Source organism: Plasmodium yoelii (genome assembly GCF_900002385.2).
Source record: "Plasmodium yoelii strain 17X genome assembly, chromosome: 5".
In the NCBI taxonomy this organism is placed as follows: domain Eukaryota; phylum Apicomplexa; class Aconoidasida; order Haemosporida; family Plasmodiidae; genus Plasmodium; species Plasmodium yoelii.
In genome coordinates, this window is record NC_036177.2 from 705,516 (window position 1) to 728,299 (window position 22,784).

The 22,784-nt window shown below is 23.2% G+C and overlaps 5 protein-coding genes across 5 annotated transcripts; 2 read left to right on the plus strand and 3 right to left on the minus strand.

Annotated features, from left to right (window-relative positions):
* Positions 1 to 1,950: 1,950 nt before the first annotated feature.
* On the plus strand, positions 1,951 to 6,081 carry PY17X_0515000 (conserved Plasmodium protein, unknown function; the record flags this gene model as incomplete). The annotated part of the gene is made up of 1 exon (XM_719265.2): positions 1,951 to 6,081. One exon carries the CDS (start codon positions 1,951 to 1,953, stop codon positions 6,079 to 6,081), a length of 4,131 nt encoding a protein of 1,376 aa, XP_724358.2.
* Positions 6,082 to 7,374: 1,293 nt separating this feature from the next.
* On the plus strand, positions 7,375 to 8,173 carry PY17X_0515100 (transcription initiation protein Spt4 1-related; the record flags this gene model as incomplete). The annotated part of the gene is made up of 4 exons (XM_719266.1): positions 7,375 to 7,390; positions 7,510 to 7,561; positions 7,646 to 7,742; positions 7,943 to 8,173. 4 exons carry the CDS (start codon positions 7,375 to 7,377, stop codon positions 8,171 to 8,173), a joined length of 396 nt encoding a protein of 131 aa, XP_724359.1.
* Positions 8,174 to 8,634: 461 nt separating this feature from the next.
* PY17X_0515200 (pre-mRNA-splicing factor ATP-dependent RNA helicase PRP22, putative) lies at positions 8,635 to 12,946 on the minus strand (the record flags this gene model as incomplete). Its single annotated transcript, XM_022955230.1, has 4 exons — positions 8,635 to 10,077; positions 10,322 to 10,450; positions 10,805 to 10,861; positions 10,991 to 12,946. 4 exons carry the CDS (start codon positions 12,944 to 12,946, stop codon positions 8,635 to 8,637), a joined length of 3,585 nt encoding a protein of 1,194 aa, XP_022811682.1.
* Positions 12,947 to 14,204: 1,258 nt separating this feature from the next.
* PY17X_0515300 (claudin-like apicomplexan microneme protein, putative) lies at positions 14,205 to 15,449 on the minus strand (the record flags this gene model as incomplete). The annotated part of the gene is made up of 1 exon (XM_719792.1): positions 14,205 to 15,449. One exon carries the CDS (start codon positions 15,447 to 15,449, stop codon positions 14,205 to 14,207), a length of 1,245 nt encoding a protein of 414 aa, XP_724885.1.
* Positions 15,450 to 16,937: 1,488 nt separating this feature from the next.
* Positions 16,938 to 19,796, minus strand: PY17X_0515351 (conserved Plasmodium protein, unknown function; the record flags this gene model as incomplete). Its single annotated transcript, XM_719793.2, has 1 exon — positions 16,938 to 19,796. One exon carries the CDS (start codon positions 19,794 to 19,796, stop codon positions 16,938 to 16,940), a length of 2,859 nt encoding a protein of 952 aa, XP_724886.2.
* Between the last annotated feature and the right edge of the window lie 2,988 nt (positions 19,797 to 22,784).

Genomic DNA, 22,784 nt, shown 5'->3' on the forward strand with positions numbered 1-22,784 from the left:
CTAAGACATATTAAATAATATGATGATAATAATAATATAAAATAAATAATTATAGAAAATAATTAGAGAACAAATTAAAATAAATACTTTTTTTTATTCTCCTAATTTATTTATTATATATGGTTGTGAAAAAATACGAAAATAAGAGATTTGTTACCGCATGCAAAATTATAAATAACTTTAATGCGTACTATAATAAAATGGTACAGTATCGCTACAATGTAGTTTATTATTACCGTATATTATTTTTAATTAGAAAAAAAAACAACCCGATATAATATATTATAGTATTCTTTAACAACAATATACACACACAATAATGCATGTATATAATATGCTTGTAGCAATATTTATTTTATTCGAATATATATATTACCGGAATATGTGTTATGCCTTTTTTGTAAATATGCGTTATTTTTAATATTATTTGCTTTATTGGCTATTTTTTATAAGTTTATTATTTTATTTGTTTATAGTTGTAATAGTTTGTTTGGTTTTTATTAGACAATTTGTTTAGTAATTATTTGGTTATTTGGTTATTCGGCTATTTGGCTATTTTTATTTGTTTTTTTATTTGGCTATTTTATTTGGCTATTTTATTTGTTTTTTTATTTGGCTATTTTTATTTGTTTTTTTATTTGGCTATTTATTTTTTTATTTGTTTATTTGGCTATTTATTTGTTTTTTTTTTTATTTGTATTTCTTTTTGAATACACGTTTGTTTGAATTTGAGTTTGTCGCTGTTTTGGCTATTTGTTATTTGTTTTTCCCGCACACATTTGGCAATTTTATTTGTTTGTTTGGCGTTTGAGTACATTAATTTTTGTTTTTGTACGTTGTGTTTGTTTTATATATGTATGCACATATTTTTTTTCTCTTTCAAATAACATCCTTTGAATATAGCTCTAAACTACATTATGCAAAATTTGTGTGTAGAAAATTTGAGACTAATGTATTTGTTTGTTTTTGTCTATTTGTTATCCTTTTTTATATGTTTTTGAAAAAACGGGATAATTATATATTTTTCTTATTTTTATATTTTTTTATTTTTATATTTTTTTATTTTTATATTTTTTTATTTTTATATTTTTCGTAATATATATGCATATTTGTTTGCTTTCATATATAATATGTGTGTGTGTGTTGTGAAAAACCTGTCTGTTAAGGCAAAACAAGCAAACAAAAAATACATATATATTTTACTTTTCTCTTAACATATTCACTATTATATATTTTTATTTATGTATATTATTATAGATATATAGTGCTAACAAATGTGAGTATTATTTTGTGTCTTTTTTTTTATTAAAACAATAATATGACAAATTTTATAAAAAAATCGTAATAAAGTTTATAAAAATAAACAAGCATGAAATACTTTATATGATAAGAACATATATATACCTAACTTATTTATCACCATTTTATATTTTTTTTTTTTTTAAAATTATTAATTATTTCATTTTATAACATTGAAGACATGCTTAAATTTTTTCACATTCTGATATGGCTTAGTGTCTTAAAATATTTTTATTTTCATATTAATAAAATTTATATATCGTGCACATATTTGATTGTATTCAAAATAGATATTTACACACGTGCTTATATAAATATATACAAAGTGCTCGACTCGTAATAAAAAAAAGGGAAAAAAAAAGGGAAAAAAAGGAAAAGAAATTGCCACAAAATTAGGCATATAATAATGAGAAAAATCTAAAACGTTAGTAATTAAAGAGGATCTACAAAATTAATGTTTTATTTCCATATTGTATCAACTTTTTATTACTAATATTTATAAAATAATAGATTAGACAAAATAGTAAACAAATACGTTAACAAAACGAATAGTCTCATTTTAGGAGAGTAGTAGACTTAAAATTATTCTTATAACTTTGACATATATTAAATATTATAAAATTGTGAATAAAAAAAGAAAGTAAAATCACAATGGCTGAAATAAGCCCCAAACCCGTTTATATGGGAAAAGGGTTTATTTTGAAATCCGCTAGTAATGAATATATAGAGAACAATAAAAATAGTACAGGTAATGTAAAAAAGCGAGCAAAATGTATATATGTAGATAAAAAAAAAAATATATTTAAAAGATATAATCCAGTAGTTATTCCAATATTGAATCGGAATATAAAAAATTATACAAAAAAAAGTGAAAAAAATAGTGAAAAAAAAAATAGCGATATCGACATTTTTGAGGAAAGCGAATTGAATAGTTTTATATTAAGAAATCGAGCCTTTCGTTTAACATGGATAAAAATTATTAAATTAATAAAAAAAGAAATAGATATACAAATATCAAAAAATTTAAGTGATGTCTTTGAAGATATATATTTATATTCAATGTCATCTAGCGAATATCTTCCATTGATATTAATGACTGCCGGCACAAATGTTGCTGATCATGAAATTGTTATAGATACTTTATCATATAAGTTAAAGAGTTGGGTTGATAAAAAAGGGAGACATGGAAAAAAACGGATTATAAAAAATTATGCTTCCAAAGGTTTAGTTAAAAATGTTAAATCAAATAATTATCGCGATTCGTGTAATTCATTTTATGATGATTCAGATAAATCAAATTGTTTGTCTTCTAAATTGGAAAAAGGTGGAAATAGTTCAAAAAAAAAAAAAAACAACAACAATAATAATGTAAATGTAAATGTAAATGTAGACAGTGATTTACTATCCAATTCTAGTGATATAATTAATGAAAGCTATGATAGCTCATGTTATGACCATACAGATAGCGAAGATAATGCAAATTGTGACAATAACAAAGATTGTGATGTGTATGTGTGCTCATTAAATTCAAGCACTTCTAACAATGTGAATTCAGCAATATGCAATATATATAATCAATTATATAAAGAATATAAAATAAGAAATTTGTTATCAAAAAATAAGAATAAAAAAAATATGAAATATAAAAAAAAATACAATAATAATATAAATAAATTTGAAGAAGAGAATAAAATGAATCCACATTTATTTTATTCTGAAAAAAATGAAGAACCATTCTCTAATTCAGATATTAATAATGTTGAAAATGAATTTGATAATGATTATACATTAAATAGAAAATTAATAAGTGTTGATAAACTTGTTGAATTATATAACAATATGACTGAGATGAATAGAAAATGTGAAGGTAAAATAAAAGAAAATAATTTCAAAAAAAATCGTAAAAAAAATAAATCAGATTTATCATGGTTAAATGGGGAAAGAAATGAGTCTAGTGATGATAATTTTTTAAAAAAATATAATAATTTAGAATTATATAATATTGAAAATTATTATTTTAATGATGGACGAAAAAAAGTTCGAGTAATAGTATTGATTCATGATTGTGAATATTTTAGTATAAATATATTTAATGGAATTTTAAATATTTTGATAAATTTAAGAATAAATAATAAGATATGTTTAAGTGTTATATTGGGTGTATCATCTCCTTTTTTTTTTAATAATATAACAACACCAAGTACGCAAAGTAAATTACGAATAAAAAATATAGACATTTTAAATAATAAGTTAGTTTGTGAAAATATATGTGATAATTTATTATTTAAAAATGTTATTCCTTTTGTAGTTAATTTTAGAACAATACATACTATTAAATTATTATTATATAAAAATAATCAATCAATTAGTCAATTAATTCATATGCTTTATATATTAACAAAAGATTTTTATGATAATAATTTATTTTCTTTTTTATCTATTCCTATAAATTATTATTTTAATAATTGTTGTGATACTGATATTGAAAATGATAGTGAGAATGAACCAGTTACTGAATATTCTCCATATACATTTGTAAGATCAAAAAACAAAGCATTTAATAATTTTATACAATATGATATAAGAAATTTGCATAAAAAAATAATTTCTTTATGTTATTCATCTAATTTATATTATTTTCATTTATCTTATTTAAAAAAAAAATATTCTAACATCTTAATCAAAAATTATTATCTAATACATGATGAAAATTCTGATGTACACACCCCAACATCTTCGAGTATTGACACAGATGTATTTACTTTAAAAAAAAATAAAAAAATAAATTATGACCAAAATGAGAATAACCAATTGGAGGTAATCGATAAGTGTAATGCCCCAACAAAGGTAAACACTGCTAGCACTCTTGGCAAGGACAAGGAAAAAGACAAAAACGGAATATTTAGCAAAGACAAGAGCGGAGTGTTTGATAGAAAATTGTATGCATGGAAATTTAAAGCTAATACTATAAACTGGTGGCTAGATCACCCTTTCAGAGATTTAGTATATTGTTATGAAAATAATAATTCGATAAAAAAAAAAAAAAAAAAAACAGTTTTTAATATTGAAGATAAATTATTATTAGAACCAGGAGAAGATAATGAAATAAAAAATTTACAAAATTCTGAAAATATAAAAGAGATAAATAAACATTTATGTGAAAAATTTATTCCTGAAACTGTTTTAAAACTATTAGAAAGAAAATATGCATTTAGTATAGCTATAAATTTGATTAATATTATAATTAAGCATAAACCTGAATATAACAATTCGTTAAAAAGAATTGAATATTTTCGAAAATTATTTGACAATTTAGAAAAAGCAAAATGGAATAACAATACTAATATATTATATATAGAAGAATTATATAAAATTGCAGAAAATGATGTAAAAAAATGTGTACATTTTTTAATTGATATTATTAATCCATATTATTTTAAGAATCAAGAAACCCTTTTAGATATGTTAAAAGAGTTTAAAAAATATTATATTCAAATTTATTCTTTAGTATATAATTTAGAAGATTATCTATATTTATTAAAAGAAAAAATATATGAAAAAGATAGAGAATATTTAATTAATGATGATTTTTCAAAAACTTTTTCATATTCTGATTCCTTTTCCATTTATTATTCTCTTCTTTACAAATTAGATGATTTAATAGAAATGTTTAGAAAATTTTTGAAACAAAAAGATATTGACACGGATGTATTAAAAAGTGAATCTGTTCAGAAAAATTTTGATAATACTGTTGACATGTCTAATGATCAAAATGGAGATTATGATGATAACAAAATATACAAACGATATTTAACAATACATAACACCATGTTAAAGGTAAATGATATGGAAGATGATGATGATAATAATAATAATAATAATCGAATAATTACAATTCAAGATATTTCAGATTCTTTAAATATTTTTATACATGATTATTTATATCTATTATTATTACCACCATTACATTATAACCCTCTTGCATTTGATATATTGATTCATAAACCAGATAAAGATTTTACAGATATAATAACAAGAAATATAAAAGGAGAATTGTTACAAACCCTTTGTTATAATAATCCATATAAAACTGGAAATTTAATGTGTTCATGTTGTTTTTGTACAGAACATCCAGAAAATGAAAATGTGAATAGTAATATTATTTGTGATAATAAAATTTATTTGAATCCATATTATGATAATATATCAAGTTTAGAAGATCTAGTTAACCTTTATAGAATTTATGAACGATGTAATAAAACCATAGATTTATATAATTTATTTATTTTATTTGTGAATATAAAAGTAGAGAAATATGAAAATATAATTGAAGAAAATGATATCAGTGAAAAAATGAAAAAAATACCAAAGACAGGTCAAAATTCATTTATAGATATTGGAATTTTACAAGAATATTATTTAAAATTTATAATTGTAGTTACAACTTTTTGTTATATTTTTAAAATTTTGAAACAACCTAATGTATCAGCTCTATTAAATTATACTGAAAAAGATGATTATTTATCAAATGGTTATAATGAAGACATAATAAAAAATGATGAAAATGAAGAAAATGCTGAGGAACAAATTAAAAAATTCTTAATAGATATTAAGAAATCATTACAAGGATGTACTAGTAAAAAATTACTATTTGGAAAATTGTATTACAATAATACTATTATATCTAGAGAATTATGTTTACAAAAAATGATGGAATATAATTTTGAGTATAAAAGAGAAACTATATGTGTAAATGACAATTTTAAACGCCAAAAAAATTGAAAAATTAATTTGAACATTTTTATTTTATCTTTGAAAAATTTATAATCCAGTTTGTGTCTTTATCTGTTTTTATTACAAATGGAAAAAAATACCATATGTCTATATTATCCCTTCATAATCCTTATTATTTTTTTTTTTTTATAACAAAAAAGATAGCTAGCTATTATGTATTGATCAAATAGCTATCTAGCGATTTTTTTTTTTTTTTTTTTTTTTTTGATATATTGTTAATGTAATATTCGAAAACTGAAACGAATAGATTTACTATTTAAGTTAGAAAGTTTTGATCAAATATTGACCAACTGCATTTTTCAGTGATCATCTTAATTTCAGCTCCAAATAAATTATTGTACGGGTTTCACTATATGCGAAAATCGCAGACACCGCATTGTTCGTTTTAATGCATGTATTGTACATGTATATGCATATACATATATATATATATATGTGTGATATGACATGATCATACTTTCATGGGTTGTCTCGATAAGTATATGCAATGTATAACGTTATTTTTCTCACAAATTTTTAAACGGGAAATGAAAAGTGGTATTACCTTTTATTTTTTTTTCCAAATATGTTAAAAAAGGAGATACTTGTATTATATTATATTACATTATATTACATTATTACTTTTTTGGTATATTTCCAATTTTATATGAGAATTACCGTCACAGTAAATATAGCATGAAAATATTCACATTATTATCATAAAAAAAATATAATAATTTAATTCTACATTTTTATATTAGTATAATGATTAATTTTGGTCAGGTAGGGAGGAAATACCTAAAATAATTACTATATGCAAAAATATATATATTATATATGTATAATATATATGTATATAATATAATGGTATATATTTATATATGTAATTTTTTTAAAAATAAAAATTGGTGGTTCAAAGAGTTACATGTTATTCATTGGAATTGGAATTGGAATACCTTGTTACGTTAACATAATTTTCTTACATATATAGATAGTGTATTTTTTTTTCGAATAAATTATAATATATAAAATAAAATTGATAGAATAACGTAAGAAAATAATTAATGACGAAATATTATTAACAATAATAAAAAAAACGAATAAAGGAATGTTTGATTAATTTTTCAGGAAAATTATGTAAAATATTAATTTTTTAAAAAAAAATTGTAAATATATCATATATTTATGCATATACATATAGAGAAGATGTATTAATATTAAATATTTTATTATTATTATTTTATTTGGACCCACAACTTTTTTTTATTTCATTAAAATAAAGAAAAAGTGGAAAAAACAATTATGGCAACTCCAAAAGGTTAATTATTATTTTTAAAAAAATATAAAAAATAATAATAGTATTATCATTTTGTTTCATTTTTCCGAAAATTGTAAATATATTATGAATAAAATTTCATAATCCATTTTTTATTATAGGAAGGAAAAAATCAGACATGAAAAAAATTGATGAGTCATTCGTAGAACATGGGTAATATATAGCTTGAGAAAAAAAAAACAAAATAGCTATTTGCACACAACCATACATATGTACATATATATCTTAACTTTATAGAGACTCAGTTAAAAAATCGAGGAATACTGGACAGGATGATAAGGCTTTAAAGCTGCGCGCATGTTTATCTTGTCGTTTATTACGAACTGAAGCCGAAGTAATTACATATAAATCATAAAAAAAAACAAAAAAAAAAACACTACTATTTATATATTCCTTCATTACATTAAAAAATGTTTGTCAATTTTATTATCATGTATATATTATGGCATGATATATTTCTCTATAATTATTTAGCAAAAGATTATGGATATATTGCAATATGTTTTTATATTGGCTTATATAACTTTTTTATAGTTTTACCAAAGCGGGTGTACCAATTGTAAATTTTTACAAATGACGGGAGACAGACATAGAATACAAGATTGTACAACAGAAAATTTTAGTGGGTTTATAGCTATAACTACTCCTACAAAATCTTGGATAGCTCAATATAATGACCTTAGCAAATATAATCCAGGTTTTTATGCTTTACAGGTTGTAGGAGAATTACCTGAATCGATAAGAGACTTAAAGTCAAGCTACTAATTTGATAAAAAAAAAAAAAAAAAAAAAAAAAAAAAATTAGCTAGCTAATCTACATATCTTACAATTTTTTATGACCATTTAATTATTTTTTAGTAAACTTGTAAATGTTTTTAGTTATTTTTTATTTCATTATTTATGTGCACATTATTAAGATGACTGTTTGATGATTCTCTTTTAAACACATTTTTCGATTAATACTTAAAAAAAATTACAATTTTTTAACTATATGTTTAAAATATTATCAAAAAGAGTTTATATGCATATTAATAAGACAATAATTTTTTTCACATTACCAAAAAAAAAAGATAACACAGAAATTAAAAATAAATGAACAGATTGATGAGTAGCTAAAAGGTATGTACATAAAATAATAATAAAACTGAGAAGCATGACCCCCCAAAATTGGAAACAATATATTGTAAGCAAAATTATAAAGATATTTTTTACCAAATAAATAAAACTTATCCTTTTCTTCGAGATAATCGCCAAGCATTAGGTTCCTCATAATAATTATGTAATGGTTCGATCTTTTCTCGAAGTTTAATTTTTGATATTTTTTTTTCATCAGCTGGTATAAATAAGTTAGGTGCTAATTGTATTAGCCATTGAGGCTGAATTATTGTACAATCTCTTATGTATTCTTTATTGGTTAAAACAAGTTCATGATATACAACAAATAATGGGTTTTTACTAAAAAGAGTTGAAGATGGATGTATAAAAACTTGCTGATTTGTTAATAATGTTGTATATCCTTGTTGATTATCTCTTTTACATACATGGTTAAAATATCCTGAACATATACTTTTACATATATTAACATAATTCGTAGAATTGCTAATATCATTTTCTCTTTTTTTAACTTGATAATTATATTTTTCAAAAATAGATAACAACTGTTTTCTAACATCTTGAGCCCGTTTTAATGCTCTTGATTGAATAAAATTTTCATGACACCAATAATTTGAAAAACTATTTTCTTTCCATTTATTATAAATATTTAAATATGTTATTAGATCTCCTTGTGGCATTATAAATTTATTTTTTTTTTTATCAGCTAATAAAATTTTATTTTGAGGTCTATAAAAAATATTCTGAACACTGATCATACTAACAATAGTACATATATCATCAGTACAATTAAAATTAATAGATGTTAATAAAATTTTAGATAAATTAGGTTCCATTGGAAAATTTGACATTTTTTTTCCTAATTTAGTTAAATATCCATTATCATCTAATGCCCCTAAATAATATAAGCTTTCTAGAGAATATATAAGCGTTTCAATAGATGGAGAATCCATAAAATCAAAATGTAAAAAATCATTAACACCTAATGCTTTTAATAATAATACTATGCTTCCTAAATTTATTCGTTGTATTTCTGGAACACTAGTTTCTGCCATTTCATTTTTATAAGCCTCTTCAGTATAAAGCCGATAACATTTCCCAGGCCCAGTTCTACCAGCCCTACCTGCTCTTTGTTTAGCATTTGCTTTAGATATTGGAGCAATTATTAATGAATCCATATCTCTTTTAGAATCATATTTTTTTATTTTACAAAATCCAGGATCTATTACAAAAAATATACCATCTATTGTTAAACTAGCTTCTGCTATGTTTGTTGCTAATATACATTTTCTACATCCTGGTGGTGCAGGCTCAAATATGATACTCTGCATTTCTGATGGAAGTGATGAATATATTGGTAATATAATTAAAGGTGGTGGAGACATATTTTCTAACTTTTTCATACGTTCATGTAATATTTCACAAGCTGTATTAATTTCTTCTTGTCCTGTCAAAAATACTAAAATATCTCCAGGATGCTCATTTAAGTGGATATTTAAAACTGTGATCAGACATGCCTCTACGTAATCACTTTCGGGTTCCTTAGAATGCAGGATCTGGTTAAGTGGAGAAAAAGATGCAGCTTAAGTGGAGAGCAAATGCAGCTTAGGTGGAGAAAAAGATGCAGCTTAAGTGGAGAGCAAATGCAGCTTAGGTGGAGAAAAAGATGCAGCTTAAGTGGAGAGCAAATGCAGCTTAGGTGGAGAAAAAGATGCAGCTTAAGTGGAGATGGATAAAGGCTAACGCGTGTTTAGCTTCTCTCCTTTTTTTGAAAATTTTCATCTTATTTGAATTCCTTACCTCGACTGGAAAGATTTTTCCTGGAATTGTAAAAATGGGAGAATTGAAAAAGTACGCTGAGAATTTTTCTGCATCTAAAGTAGCAGATGTGACGATGAGTTTGAAATCAGATCTCTTTTTAATAACATCCTAATAATTTAAAAAAAATAAAAAGTACGCAATGTATGATTGTGATAATAAATGTGTCTATACCAAATATTTTTTTATTTGGTAATTTATATTTATGTTATTCCCTGTAATGCACATTTTGCTCCGACATGTTAATGCACCAATAAGGTGACTATATATCTTTGCTTTAAAGGGAAGTACTTATTTTTAGCCTAATACCTGTCGACAATTCTTATTTTATTTTTAAACGAAATGTCGTCAATAGAAGAGGCTATACACAGTACACACCGGAGAGAGCATATATACGTCTCTCTATTTAAAATATTAATATAAAATTATAAAATTATTTTTTTATTTTTTTATTTTTTTGTATACCTTTAGGAGACAAAACAGAATATCCGTTGAGATTGTTCTTTCGTGAGCCTCATCAAGCTGAAAAAACGGAATAAGCAAATTGCGAAAAAAACGGAATAAGCAAATTACGAAAAAAATGGAATATGCAAAATTACGAAAAATGCTTTATGCAAAATCATGAAGTGGCGAAAAGGTAGACAGCCTTACTATTATAAAAGAGTATCTGGAAAGCATAGTGTCACTTAGGGCTTCTCTTAAAAGCATACCATCCGTTAAATATTTAATTATAGTATCGGTAGAAGTGCAATCATCAAAACGTATAGAGTATCCAACTTCTTGTCCTAATATGCAACCAAATTCTTCACTGACTCTTTTTGCAATTGACATAGCAGCAACTCTTCTTGGTTGTGTGCATCCTACAATCCCATGTTCTGTATATTTGGCTTCATGTAAATATTGAGGTATTTGTGTTGTTTTCCCACTTCCTGTCTCACCAATAACTATAAGAACATTATTTTTTTTTATAGCTTTCATTAAATCTTGTTTTAAATTATAAATAGGTAATTTTTCTCTTTGTTCAGTTAAAGGTAATGGATTTTTGATACCAATTGAAATATTATTATTTATATAATTTTTTTTCCAATCTGGTAAATCATAATTTTTTCCGACATTTTTTAATGCTTCTGCTATTGTTCTTTCTCCTAAATTTGGATTAGGATCTTCCCAAGGTCTACTTATATCTTTAGGTATAGAATCAAAAAGTGCATTTTGTTCATTTTTTTTTTGTTCTTTTCTTTCTTTAGTTAATGCTGATGTTGTTGTTATTGCTTTAGCTAATGTTCCTTCACTGTTTACAATAATTTGTATAGGTGATAAATTTGCACCTGCTTTTGTAGTTTGACCTTTTAAAAAATTGGGTTCTTTTTCACTAACTTCTATTTCAATAATTTCTTCTTCATCATCTATTTTTTCTTCATTTTTTAAATTTTTATATTCATTTTTTATATTTTCATCATATACTATTCCACTTTTTATTAATTGTTGTATTTCCCATTTTGAATAATCACTTTTCATTTTTATCACACTTTCATATTTTATTGCTTCTTTTGGATCATCCAAATGTTCATAATATTTATTATTTTTATTTTTATTTTTTTTATGTTTAAATTCATTATCATCATTATTACCAAAATAACATGTTTTATTTTCATCATTATTTTCTTCCTTATTATTATTAGCTAAATTTTTACCAGTTTTTTGATCAACCTCCGACATATTTAAACTAATTTTTTCCCCAAATATTCCTTTTATTTTAACTTTAACAATCATATTCCTTTTAAATTTATCATTTAAATTTATTCTTTTATTATTTTTTTCAATATCTGTTATATGTACTAACCCTTCTTTATATCCTTCTCTCGTTTTAAACGAAACAAACATTCCAAAATCTGTAATCTTTTTTATTTTCCCACTAAATATATTATTAATTTTTAATGCTCTATAATCATCTTCACTATTTTCGTCGTATTTTACTTTCTTTATATTTCTTACATCATCCGACCCATATTTCGATTCTCTACTCTTTTTGTCCTCTCGGTCTGCCCAATTGTCTCTGTCCTTGTCTTTCCTCTTGCCCCTGTCCCTGTCTCTGCCCCTGTCCTTGTCTGCCAACTTTTCCCCCTTTTCTTCTTCCCTGTCCTTGTCCCTGCCCTTGTTTTTGTACTTTTCCCCCTTTCCCCCCCCCTTTTCTTCTTCTTCTTCTTCGCTACTCTGGTCAGTGAGGGGGGGCAGATTGGTGGTGTTTTTAATTGATAAGCATCCAAACTTTTTCATTTTTTCATTTTTTTTTTCGATTTGTTGAATTTCTTTTGAAACATGATTATAATTGCTGTCCTTTCCATTTCCCACAGATTGTTTATTAACATTTTTATCATCATTTATTTCAGTGTTTGATTGTTTTATTAAATTGTAAATATTTTTAAGCACTGATTGTTCGATCTCTCCACCATTTTCAAAGACCTCCTTACAAAACTCTTCTAAACATGTAGATTTCTCACATAAAAAAATTAAAAATTCTGTTAAATTATCATCTTCGATTCCTAAATGGTCATATAACTTTTCATTTATTTTTTGAATCAAATTTATTTTCTTTAACCCATCCATTAATTTTTATAGAAAAATTATTGAAAATGCTCTAACTGTTTACAGGCAAATTTCCAATATACGAAAGTGTTACTATATATCTATACTATTACAATTATTGGATATACCATATTTTGTTGTTTTTTTTTTTTACAAAAAAATATAATATATGCACATATATATTTTAACTATAACTATTTAAATACATTATTAATATTTAATCATTTTTATATTTTAGGAAAATTGATAATTATTATAATTTTTAAAAATAAATAAAATCGTTTATATTATATATGTATGGCAATACTATATTTTAGCTATTCTCATAAAATAGTGAAATTTTACTAAAAAAAAGTACCCAATAAATATATTAATACATACATATATAATATTTTGAATGCTTGATAAATATATATAAATTAATAAACTATTTTCTTTCATTATTGTTGCAAATAAAATGATTTATAAAATGGTTTATAAAATGATTTACAAAATAAATGAGTTGCTTATTTTTAAAAATATAGGAAACGAAAAAAGAAAAAAAAAAAAAAAAATATATATATATATATACATATACATATACATATACCTTGAATATATTAAAGATTATTTAATTTGAAAATATTTTGTTAATTCATTGTTCAAATATGAAAAAGAAGAAAAAAAATTACACAAGAGTAAAACAAACAAAAAAATAATAATACGCAAATATGAATTGGCATTGTGAGTTGCCATTTTTTAAATAACCACACTTACCATTTAAGATAAAACATTTATAACTTTTTGTTTACTCATTTTGCATGGCATACCCTCGTATTCACATATACATACCATCAACATGGGTGTTGCCAAACATAATCTGATTTATTTTGGCTAATTTAAAAACAAAATTGAGACTAGTTTTTCCTGCACGATCTAACGATTTCCTATATATAGAAGATAATATTTTTTTTGGAAATTTTTCAAAAAAATATGAGATTATTTTTTTAGTTATGAGTGGGCTCCACTACCATCCTCATTATCTTCATTATCATCGTCATCGTCATTATTATATTATCGTCATCGTCATTATTATATTATCGTCATCGTCATTATTATATTATCGTCATCGCCATTATTATATTATCGTCATCGCCATTATCATCCGCATTATCCTCATCATCCTCATCATCCTCATTATCGTCATCACCGCTTTACCGCTTTACCGATAACCGCTTTACCGATAACCGCTTTACCGATAACCGCTTTACCGATAACCGCTTTACCGATAACCGCTTTGTCAGAACATGTGCTGCTTTTGCGAGCCATACGGATTATTAATATCAAAGCTCATGCGTGAATACCCTCTTTGGTTAGGGATATTTCGCATATCCTGAATATTTCTATTTTGAAAATTCATCATTCCAAAATTTCCCATTGAGGGGGAACTTGAATAAGAAAATTGTCTTGACATTTGTGGTAAAAACATTGGATTCATATTTTGATTAGACATCATCATATTTGTATTTCCCATTCCTGATGGCATATTTCTAAACCCTGGATAGCCTCCAACATTACTTCCCATCATATTCATACCCATAGGGTTGTTCATACTCATTTTGTTGTTATTATATGGAATAAAATTAGGAGAATAATTATCAATTCCTTTTCCAAAATGCATCATATTTGAATAACTAGCACTTCTTGGCATCATCATATTATTTTGATCATATAATGGTTGATAGGCCATACCTTTTCCTTCTTCAAACATCATATTTCTATTATTTCCATGATTAAGATATGATTTTTTTTGTGAATTTTTATTTGATAAATCTAATAATAATAATCCAATAAAACATAAACCATATATACAAGTTGTTATCATAAAAATATAAAAACTATATGAACATTTTGGAAATGGAAATTGCTGAGATTTTGTCACTAAGTTCCATGATAAATCTGTTTCATAATACCAATATGTTCCTATTCCACCATTAATAATAAAAGATAACATAAAACATCCCATTGATATTAGAATATTTTTTGTAAATAATATATTCCATCCTACAGACATAACAATAAGAGAACATGCTAAAACAATACCACATAATAAAACCAATGAAATAAATGATACTCTTTCATATGCTTCTATACGTTTTATTATTGAATTTCTACATGGTTCTTGACATGCCGATGTCCATAAAGATAGTGATCCACTTGCTTCACTATTTCTTCCTACTTGTATACTTTCACTACCTTTATTTCTCATATTTTGAACTCGCTGTGTCCATGTTTCAACATGCCTATCATCATATATTACTTTATATAATCCATAATATGTATAATCAACATATAAAGAATGTTCACTACCCCTAAACATATATTTATATTCAATTGGTTCCCCTTCTCTCCAACTGGTCATAAAAGTTGTTAATATTTGAGGTATTGCAGATATAAACCCTATAGCCATTATTAAGTTCAGAACTCTTGTAGCATTTTTTGACATGGGGGGGGGTATTGCTTTTCCTTTTTTTACTTTTGGCATTGTAAATATTTATCTGTCAAAATTAATTTGTTTTTATAAACGATTTCCATAAAATACAGATAAATATAAAAATGTGCAAAACATTTATGCAACACTATCCATATGTTTTATTACGCAATAATATTTTAGTTAAAAAAAAATAATTAAAAATTAATTTTTTCTCCCTTAATACAAAAATATAAAAAAAATTGTAAAAAAAAAAAAAAAAAAATATATATATTGTTACTTTTAATTCAGTATTTAAAAAAGCAACATTTTCTACATTTTCCATTTCTGTCTTTTTAAAGTAATATATATTTAGATCGCTTTTTGGTTGCCATTTTATTTCCCATTATTTTTTTCCATTATTTTTTTCCTTAAAAAAATGGTTAAATAAATATACACACATGTGTATATTGTATTGAATTCGCACCTTTTACAAGAATATTAGATATATTGGGGAGGGGGCATTGTAAAGTTTTTTTATTTTTTTATTTTTTTCACTTTTTTCACTTTATATTTGTAAATAAAATTATTTAAATAAATGTGAAAAAATTATGAAAAAATGTGAAAAAAATGTGAAAAAAATATGGAAAAAATGTGAAAAAATTATGAAAAAAATGTGAAAAAAATGTGAAAAAATATTTTATACTGAGTTAATTTAAACAACACAAATATGTACATGCACACAACACAAAAAATTAAAAACAGGAAGTAATACATAATATCTATGTTTCCTTATATAATTGTTTGTCTGAAAATAACAAAAAATAAAACAAGGTTATGACCAAAAAAATATTTTTAACCATGCTTGTATATATTTTGTTATATTGCCAATTGGTGAAAATTGGAGAAAACTATTATAATAATAAAATAAGACATTATAAAAATATTATACTTAAAAAATGAAAGAAAACTGAATTGAAGGTATAAAAATAATGAACCAATTACATATAAATAAATAGTATATATTTTCTATGTCTTCTTTTTCCTTTTCCCGAGCTATTTTTTTAATTATATATGCATGCAATATGATGCAACATAATCCTTAATATCATATATATAATATATACATATTTGCTAAACAATTTGTATGCTTAAATATACATACAATCATAAATATGTATATATGTTCCTATAAACATATTATCTTATATGAATGATTCAAATCTCTTATCCGAATTTTCATAAAAGTTTGAAAAAGTGAAACACCGATTTTTTTTATCTTTTTACATTTAAAGATATGTGTACCATATTTTTATTTCATTTGATGCGTGCCAAAAAAAAAAATTTATTTTTTTTGTTTTTGCTTGAATTATGACAAATAATTTTGGCAATGATCATACAAAAAACGAAAAAATTAAATAAAAAGAAAAAAAGCAAAAAAAAGCAAAAAAATAAAAAAAAAAAAAAAAAAAAAAAAAAAAAAAAAAAAAAAAGGAAAAAAAAAAAAGAAAAAAAAAAGAAAAAAAAATATGCACATTTTTATAGATGCAGAAATGTGCAAGATCAATATTTAACACCCCTTTTATTGGCTAATATGGATTGAACCCGTTCTCTTGCGCTTTTAAAATTAGATTTATAGTCAAATGAGACATTCCATTTTTTCTTTTTTTTTCGTCTTCTCATATCATCATCCATTTCATAAGATAAATCAAATTTAGTATTATTATAATAATAATTTTTATAATTCTGATTCTGATCAGTATATATATAATCTTTATTGTTATTTGAATTCTTTATATTCACATTATTATCTCCTATTTTATTAACAATACCTTCTTCCCCTTTACTATTGTAATAACTAATACTATTTGTATATTCATGATTTTTTTGTTTTGGATAATTATTATTATTATTATCATTTATATGGGGTAAACATTTTGTAACTATCGAAGAGTATGTCATATATGTTTCCTTCGAGTTATCTTCACAATTGTTTGAAAATTTGTTCGAGTGCAAATTGGCAGCACTATTAGTGGCATCATTAGCGGCATTGTTAGCGGCATTGTTAGCGGCATTATTAGTGGCATTATTACTAGCACTATTATCATCATAACTTTTGAGATTGCCAATTCCATGCGTTTCGCTATTATTGGAAATGGTAATATCTTCAACATTATATTCATTTTTCTTATTATTTGATTGGGAATAATAAACCCTGTTATTTATTCCAACCCCGTCAATTGCTATATGCAATAGTGCATTGTTTGACTGATTGTTTTGATCAGGGAACTCAATAATGTTAGCTTCGCTATAATTTGAAATATTGTTTAATTTTAAATGATGCAATTCTAAATTATAATTAATATTATTATTTTTTTCACATGTTGGAATGTTGTTATTATTGTATATATTTTTTTCATAATTTTTATTTTGTTTAACATTATTATTAATAATAGCACTTGGGAATATATTTTCTGAACAGTTAATGTGATTATTTTCAATAGGAGTATTGCAGTTTGGGTCGCTATAACTTACTGCAGAACTTAGTGCACTATTCATATAATCACATAGCATGTTTATTTTATTTTCGTCTCTATGATAATAATAGTCATTAATACTATCATCGTTATTATTATCATTACTGTTAATACAGTTATCTTTAAATTCGGTATCGCTTATATGAGTATTGTTAATATTCTGACTGTTCAGGTCACCACTAATAACAACATTGTTAATAAGTTCCAATGATTTTGACATATTATCAGATGTGCATGGATTGCAATTTTCAGTAAAGGCACCTATTTTATTATCAGGCAATTTGATTCTAATGCTAGTATTTATTGTTTTATTTTCATAATAATTTTTTTTGATGTTTTTTGATAATTCAAATTGGGATTTATTATGACCATAATTATAGCCATTATTATTAACAATATTATTTTTACCTGACCGTGTAATATTATTCTTATTTTTTATGTCATTTTTGGCTAGCTGATGATAATTATGATTTAGTATATTTTTTTTTTGCACTTTATCATTTTGACCATTACTTAAATTATTTTTATTGTAAAAAATTTTAAAATTAGGAACATTATTATTGTTGTCATTATTGTAACCATTACTATTATATGGAATATTATTTTTTGAATTTAAAAAAATATTTTTTTTATTATATTTATTATTTCCATCAATATGCATAGTAGCTATTGTATTACCAGAAATACTACTAGTATCACTATTTACAATTGTGTAATAATTATCTCCCCATTTATCATATTTTTCTTTTTTTTTATTAATATAATATTTTTTAATATTTTTAGTTTTTGATGATAATTTTTTTTTCTTTTTTTGTTTTTTATTAGCTCTATTTTTCACACTATCAATAAAAACATTTTTTCCATTTCTATCTTTTAGTCCATACCACATATCACAAGGATTATCACACATATTTATACTAACTTTATTTTTTTTGTTAATAAAAACTCTAGTTGATTCATCACTAAAAATTGAAATATTATCATTGTTAATAGTTTTGTATGTATCAATATTATGAACATATTCATTATAATTTCCATCATCACTACTAGCTTCTTTTGTGTACTTATAACTGTTATCTATATTATTATAATCATTATCTTTTATATCCGATAATATATAATTATCAAAATTATTTTCCTTATTATCATTTTTAGTCCAATTATTTTTTCTTCTTTTTGTAACATTTTCTTTTTTTTCTTCAATTTTTTTTTTAACATAAATTAAAAAATCGTTAGTATTATTATTATTATTATTACATGAATCATTATTTTCTTCATCCAAATCTTTATTTCGTTTATCTAAATCTTCAAGCAATTCTTTTGTTAGTCTGAAATTATCATCACTATTTGTTGGAGAACTCAAAGAATTTATATTTCCATTATTATCATAATATGCTCTTTTTTCATTTTTAATAAATGTAGCTATATTACGATTATATTTATTAAAACTATTTGAATTATTTTTATTACGAGAATAATGATTATGCTTATTATTAACTTCGGAATTATTTACTTTATTATTATTTGTTATTTGACAATTTTCATTATTATTATTATCAAAAAATATATTATTTTTTATATTTTTAAAATTCAATTTTTTTTGTTTATTATCACGTACAGGATAATAATTATTTTTTTCATTATCTGTAAACTGACTTTTTTCTTTTTTATAAATTTCACGTTTTTTATTTTGATTATAATAACTTGAATTTCCTTGATAATTTTTTTTTCGTGATCTTTTCCCATTACTATTTTTTTCATTTTTCCATTCATAATTTTTGGATTTTTCATTTTTATTTTGGGAAACATCCTCATAAAAAAATGTATAATTGGTACTTGTAATTGTTGTCTTGTAATAACTTACATGGTTATCGTTGTTCTCCATTTTATCATCTATACTCTATCATAGAAATCTGAACAATTCAGAAAATACACAAAAAAATGTGTAAAAGTACATAATATGCGTTACCGCACGTGTACATATAATAAGAAGGCTTATATATATATGCAAACCATCTTTATATATCCTTTAAAAAATAACTATCAAATAAACACCAATCCGTATGCACACACAGGCACGCACGTATGTAACAATCACAAAATAACAAAACGCTTTATCATCACACGATTTGCTTCGCTTTGCTTTGCTTACGAAATTAACAGATTTGTGAAAAATAAACTAAAAAATAGTCCAAAAAAATGAAATTCACAAAACAAAAAAAATATTATATGTAACGGCAAATAAACAAATAGTAACATACATAAGCATGTAAAAAAATAATTGATTCATTTAAAATTATTTTTCAAAATAAATATAGCAAATAATAATTTCTATATATAAAACATATTTGTTTATATTTATATATTACCAAATTATTCGTCAACGTCTCAGATATATGATAAGTTAACAATTTATAGTAATAACAACAACCCCAAATTTAATACTATTTAACAAATCGTTATTATTTATTTTGATTCAAACCACAATAGTCTTAACAGTTTATACGCTGTTCTTCCTTTTTTGTGACAATATTTTACACCTTATTACTTATTACTTTATTACTATTATATTATATATTACTATTATATTATATATTACTATTATATTACTATTTTATTATTATATTTTTTTATTTTTAATTTTTAATTTTTTATTTTTAACTTTTTACATAGCATAAATTGATACCATAAAAAGTAAGGAAAGACAGAATGTTATGCATATAAGGCATAATATTCAATCTGTTTTATTTATGATAAGCACAATTTTTTACCCCTTTTTCGTATTTGTTATATCCACAAACTTCCGATATATAATAAATACCTAAGCATTTATCAATATATTTACTCAAAAGTGCTTATTTTCTTGTTATTTTTTATTATTTTTTTTTTAAGCATCCTTTTTTTACTATGCTGATGCTTTCAACTTGTTCATTCAAATCTGGATCATTTTTGTACTAAAAAAAAAATGCCGAATTAAAAAATATTGTTAAAATAATTTGTTTTGCTTGCTATTTAATCAAATATATATGCTAACAAAGTTGCACAAACTGCGCTCACGTATACATCCATACATACATACATATACATACATACATACATACATACATACATACATACATATATGTGTGTGTGTGCGTGTGCGTGTGCGAGTTCAATATTGAGAACTTATATTTTGCTTCACCTTTTTTCTGCTGTGTTTCACACTTTCGCAAATATAAATTGGGTAATACTATAGGCACATAAATAAATATAAATATATATGTGTATATTTATTTATATCAATGGGTTGTGGTTTTATTCGTAGCCTTATTTATAGTCTAGTTACAAGTTCTAGAAATATACATGCATATGCATACATGCATACATATGACGTTTTGTTTGCACAAATTCAAGTTCAACATATATTCCTTAAAGGGAACAAATCCAATAATTTAATAAATATTTTTTTGGAAACTCTATACAAATTTTTATGTTTATTCACAGCAATTCCCTTGAAAATATTTAGGAAGTGTAACAAAAACAATAAGTCTCGTTTCTTTATTTTGTAACGCAAGCAATCATTAACCAGAACAAGCCTATTTGTAGTTATAAAACAAGGGATGGGGGGGTAAGGTATTAATGTATACGTATATACATACAAACGAATATGCCTATATTTGTTTAATTTAAAAAATATAAATACATATATATTATTTGTTATGCGTATATGGTATGAATTAAATCAAATTAAATGTTTTTTTTTTTTTTTATCAAAATTGTGAGCATAAATCCTTAAAAATACAAGTAATTTTTTTAAACATTAATCATTTTTTTTTTTTTCTCACTTATAGAATTTTTTTTGAAATATATGAACTTAAAATTTTAGTGCCTTTTCCTTTTTTTCCTCTTTTCGTTTTATCTGTATTTTTGCTCACGTCTTGTAAGCGTTCTAACTTTTGATTTAATCGAAAAATGTATACAATTATTGTGTGGTAATATATATATATATATATAATATATATACTTATCCAAGAATGGTGTTTAATTTATTATATGTATGCATATATAAATATATATATGGCACATTTAAATATGATTAAACAGCATTTTATCATAAATTCTTTAAACTTTGACAAATAAAAAATTAAATACTTGTTTCTTATTTTTCTTCTTTTTTTTTTTTTTTTTTTTTTTCAAGATTATTACTCTATAGACAACTTTATTGGATGATTATGTAAAATAAATTTCTCTTCCAATTTCTAATATTTGATATAACGAAATTATAATGAGGAATAAAGGGGGAAAAAATAGTTAGCCAAAAAAAAAATTTTGAAATTAAAATAGAAATAATTGAAAAAAAAAAAAAATAAAGAAATATATATGTATATATTTCTTTGTGTGTGCATATTTATATATTGGAATATGCTATTTTAATAAAGTACATATATATCAATGAATTTATATGTATAGTATTTATTAACTTTCTTTGGACAAAATAGTTTTCATAAATTGTATAAATAAAAATATAGTATATATCTCGATATATATATATATATGTATATGTATATATATATATATATATGCATATGTATGTATTATGTAAAGTATATCTTCGCATTAAAACGCGTAACACACTATTTAACAAATAATAATAAATAAAAACAAACAACAATAATCATATTATATAATAGTTACTACCATTAACTATATAATATGCATAATCAATATTTTAATTAATTGTATTTTTTATTATATATATATGTATACATGTATATATATTTTTTTTTTTTAATTAATTACATATGTTCACATAAAGATTATTCAAAACAACATTAACATACAAAACTTATATATCTCTCTCTATATATATAATATGTGAGGGTATGTATATATA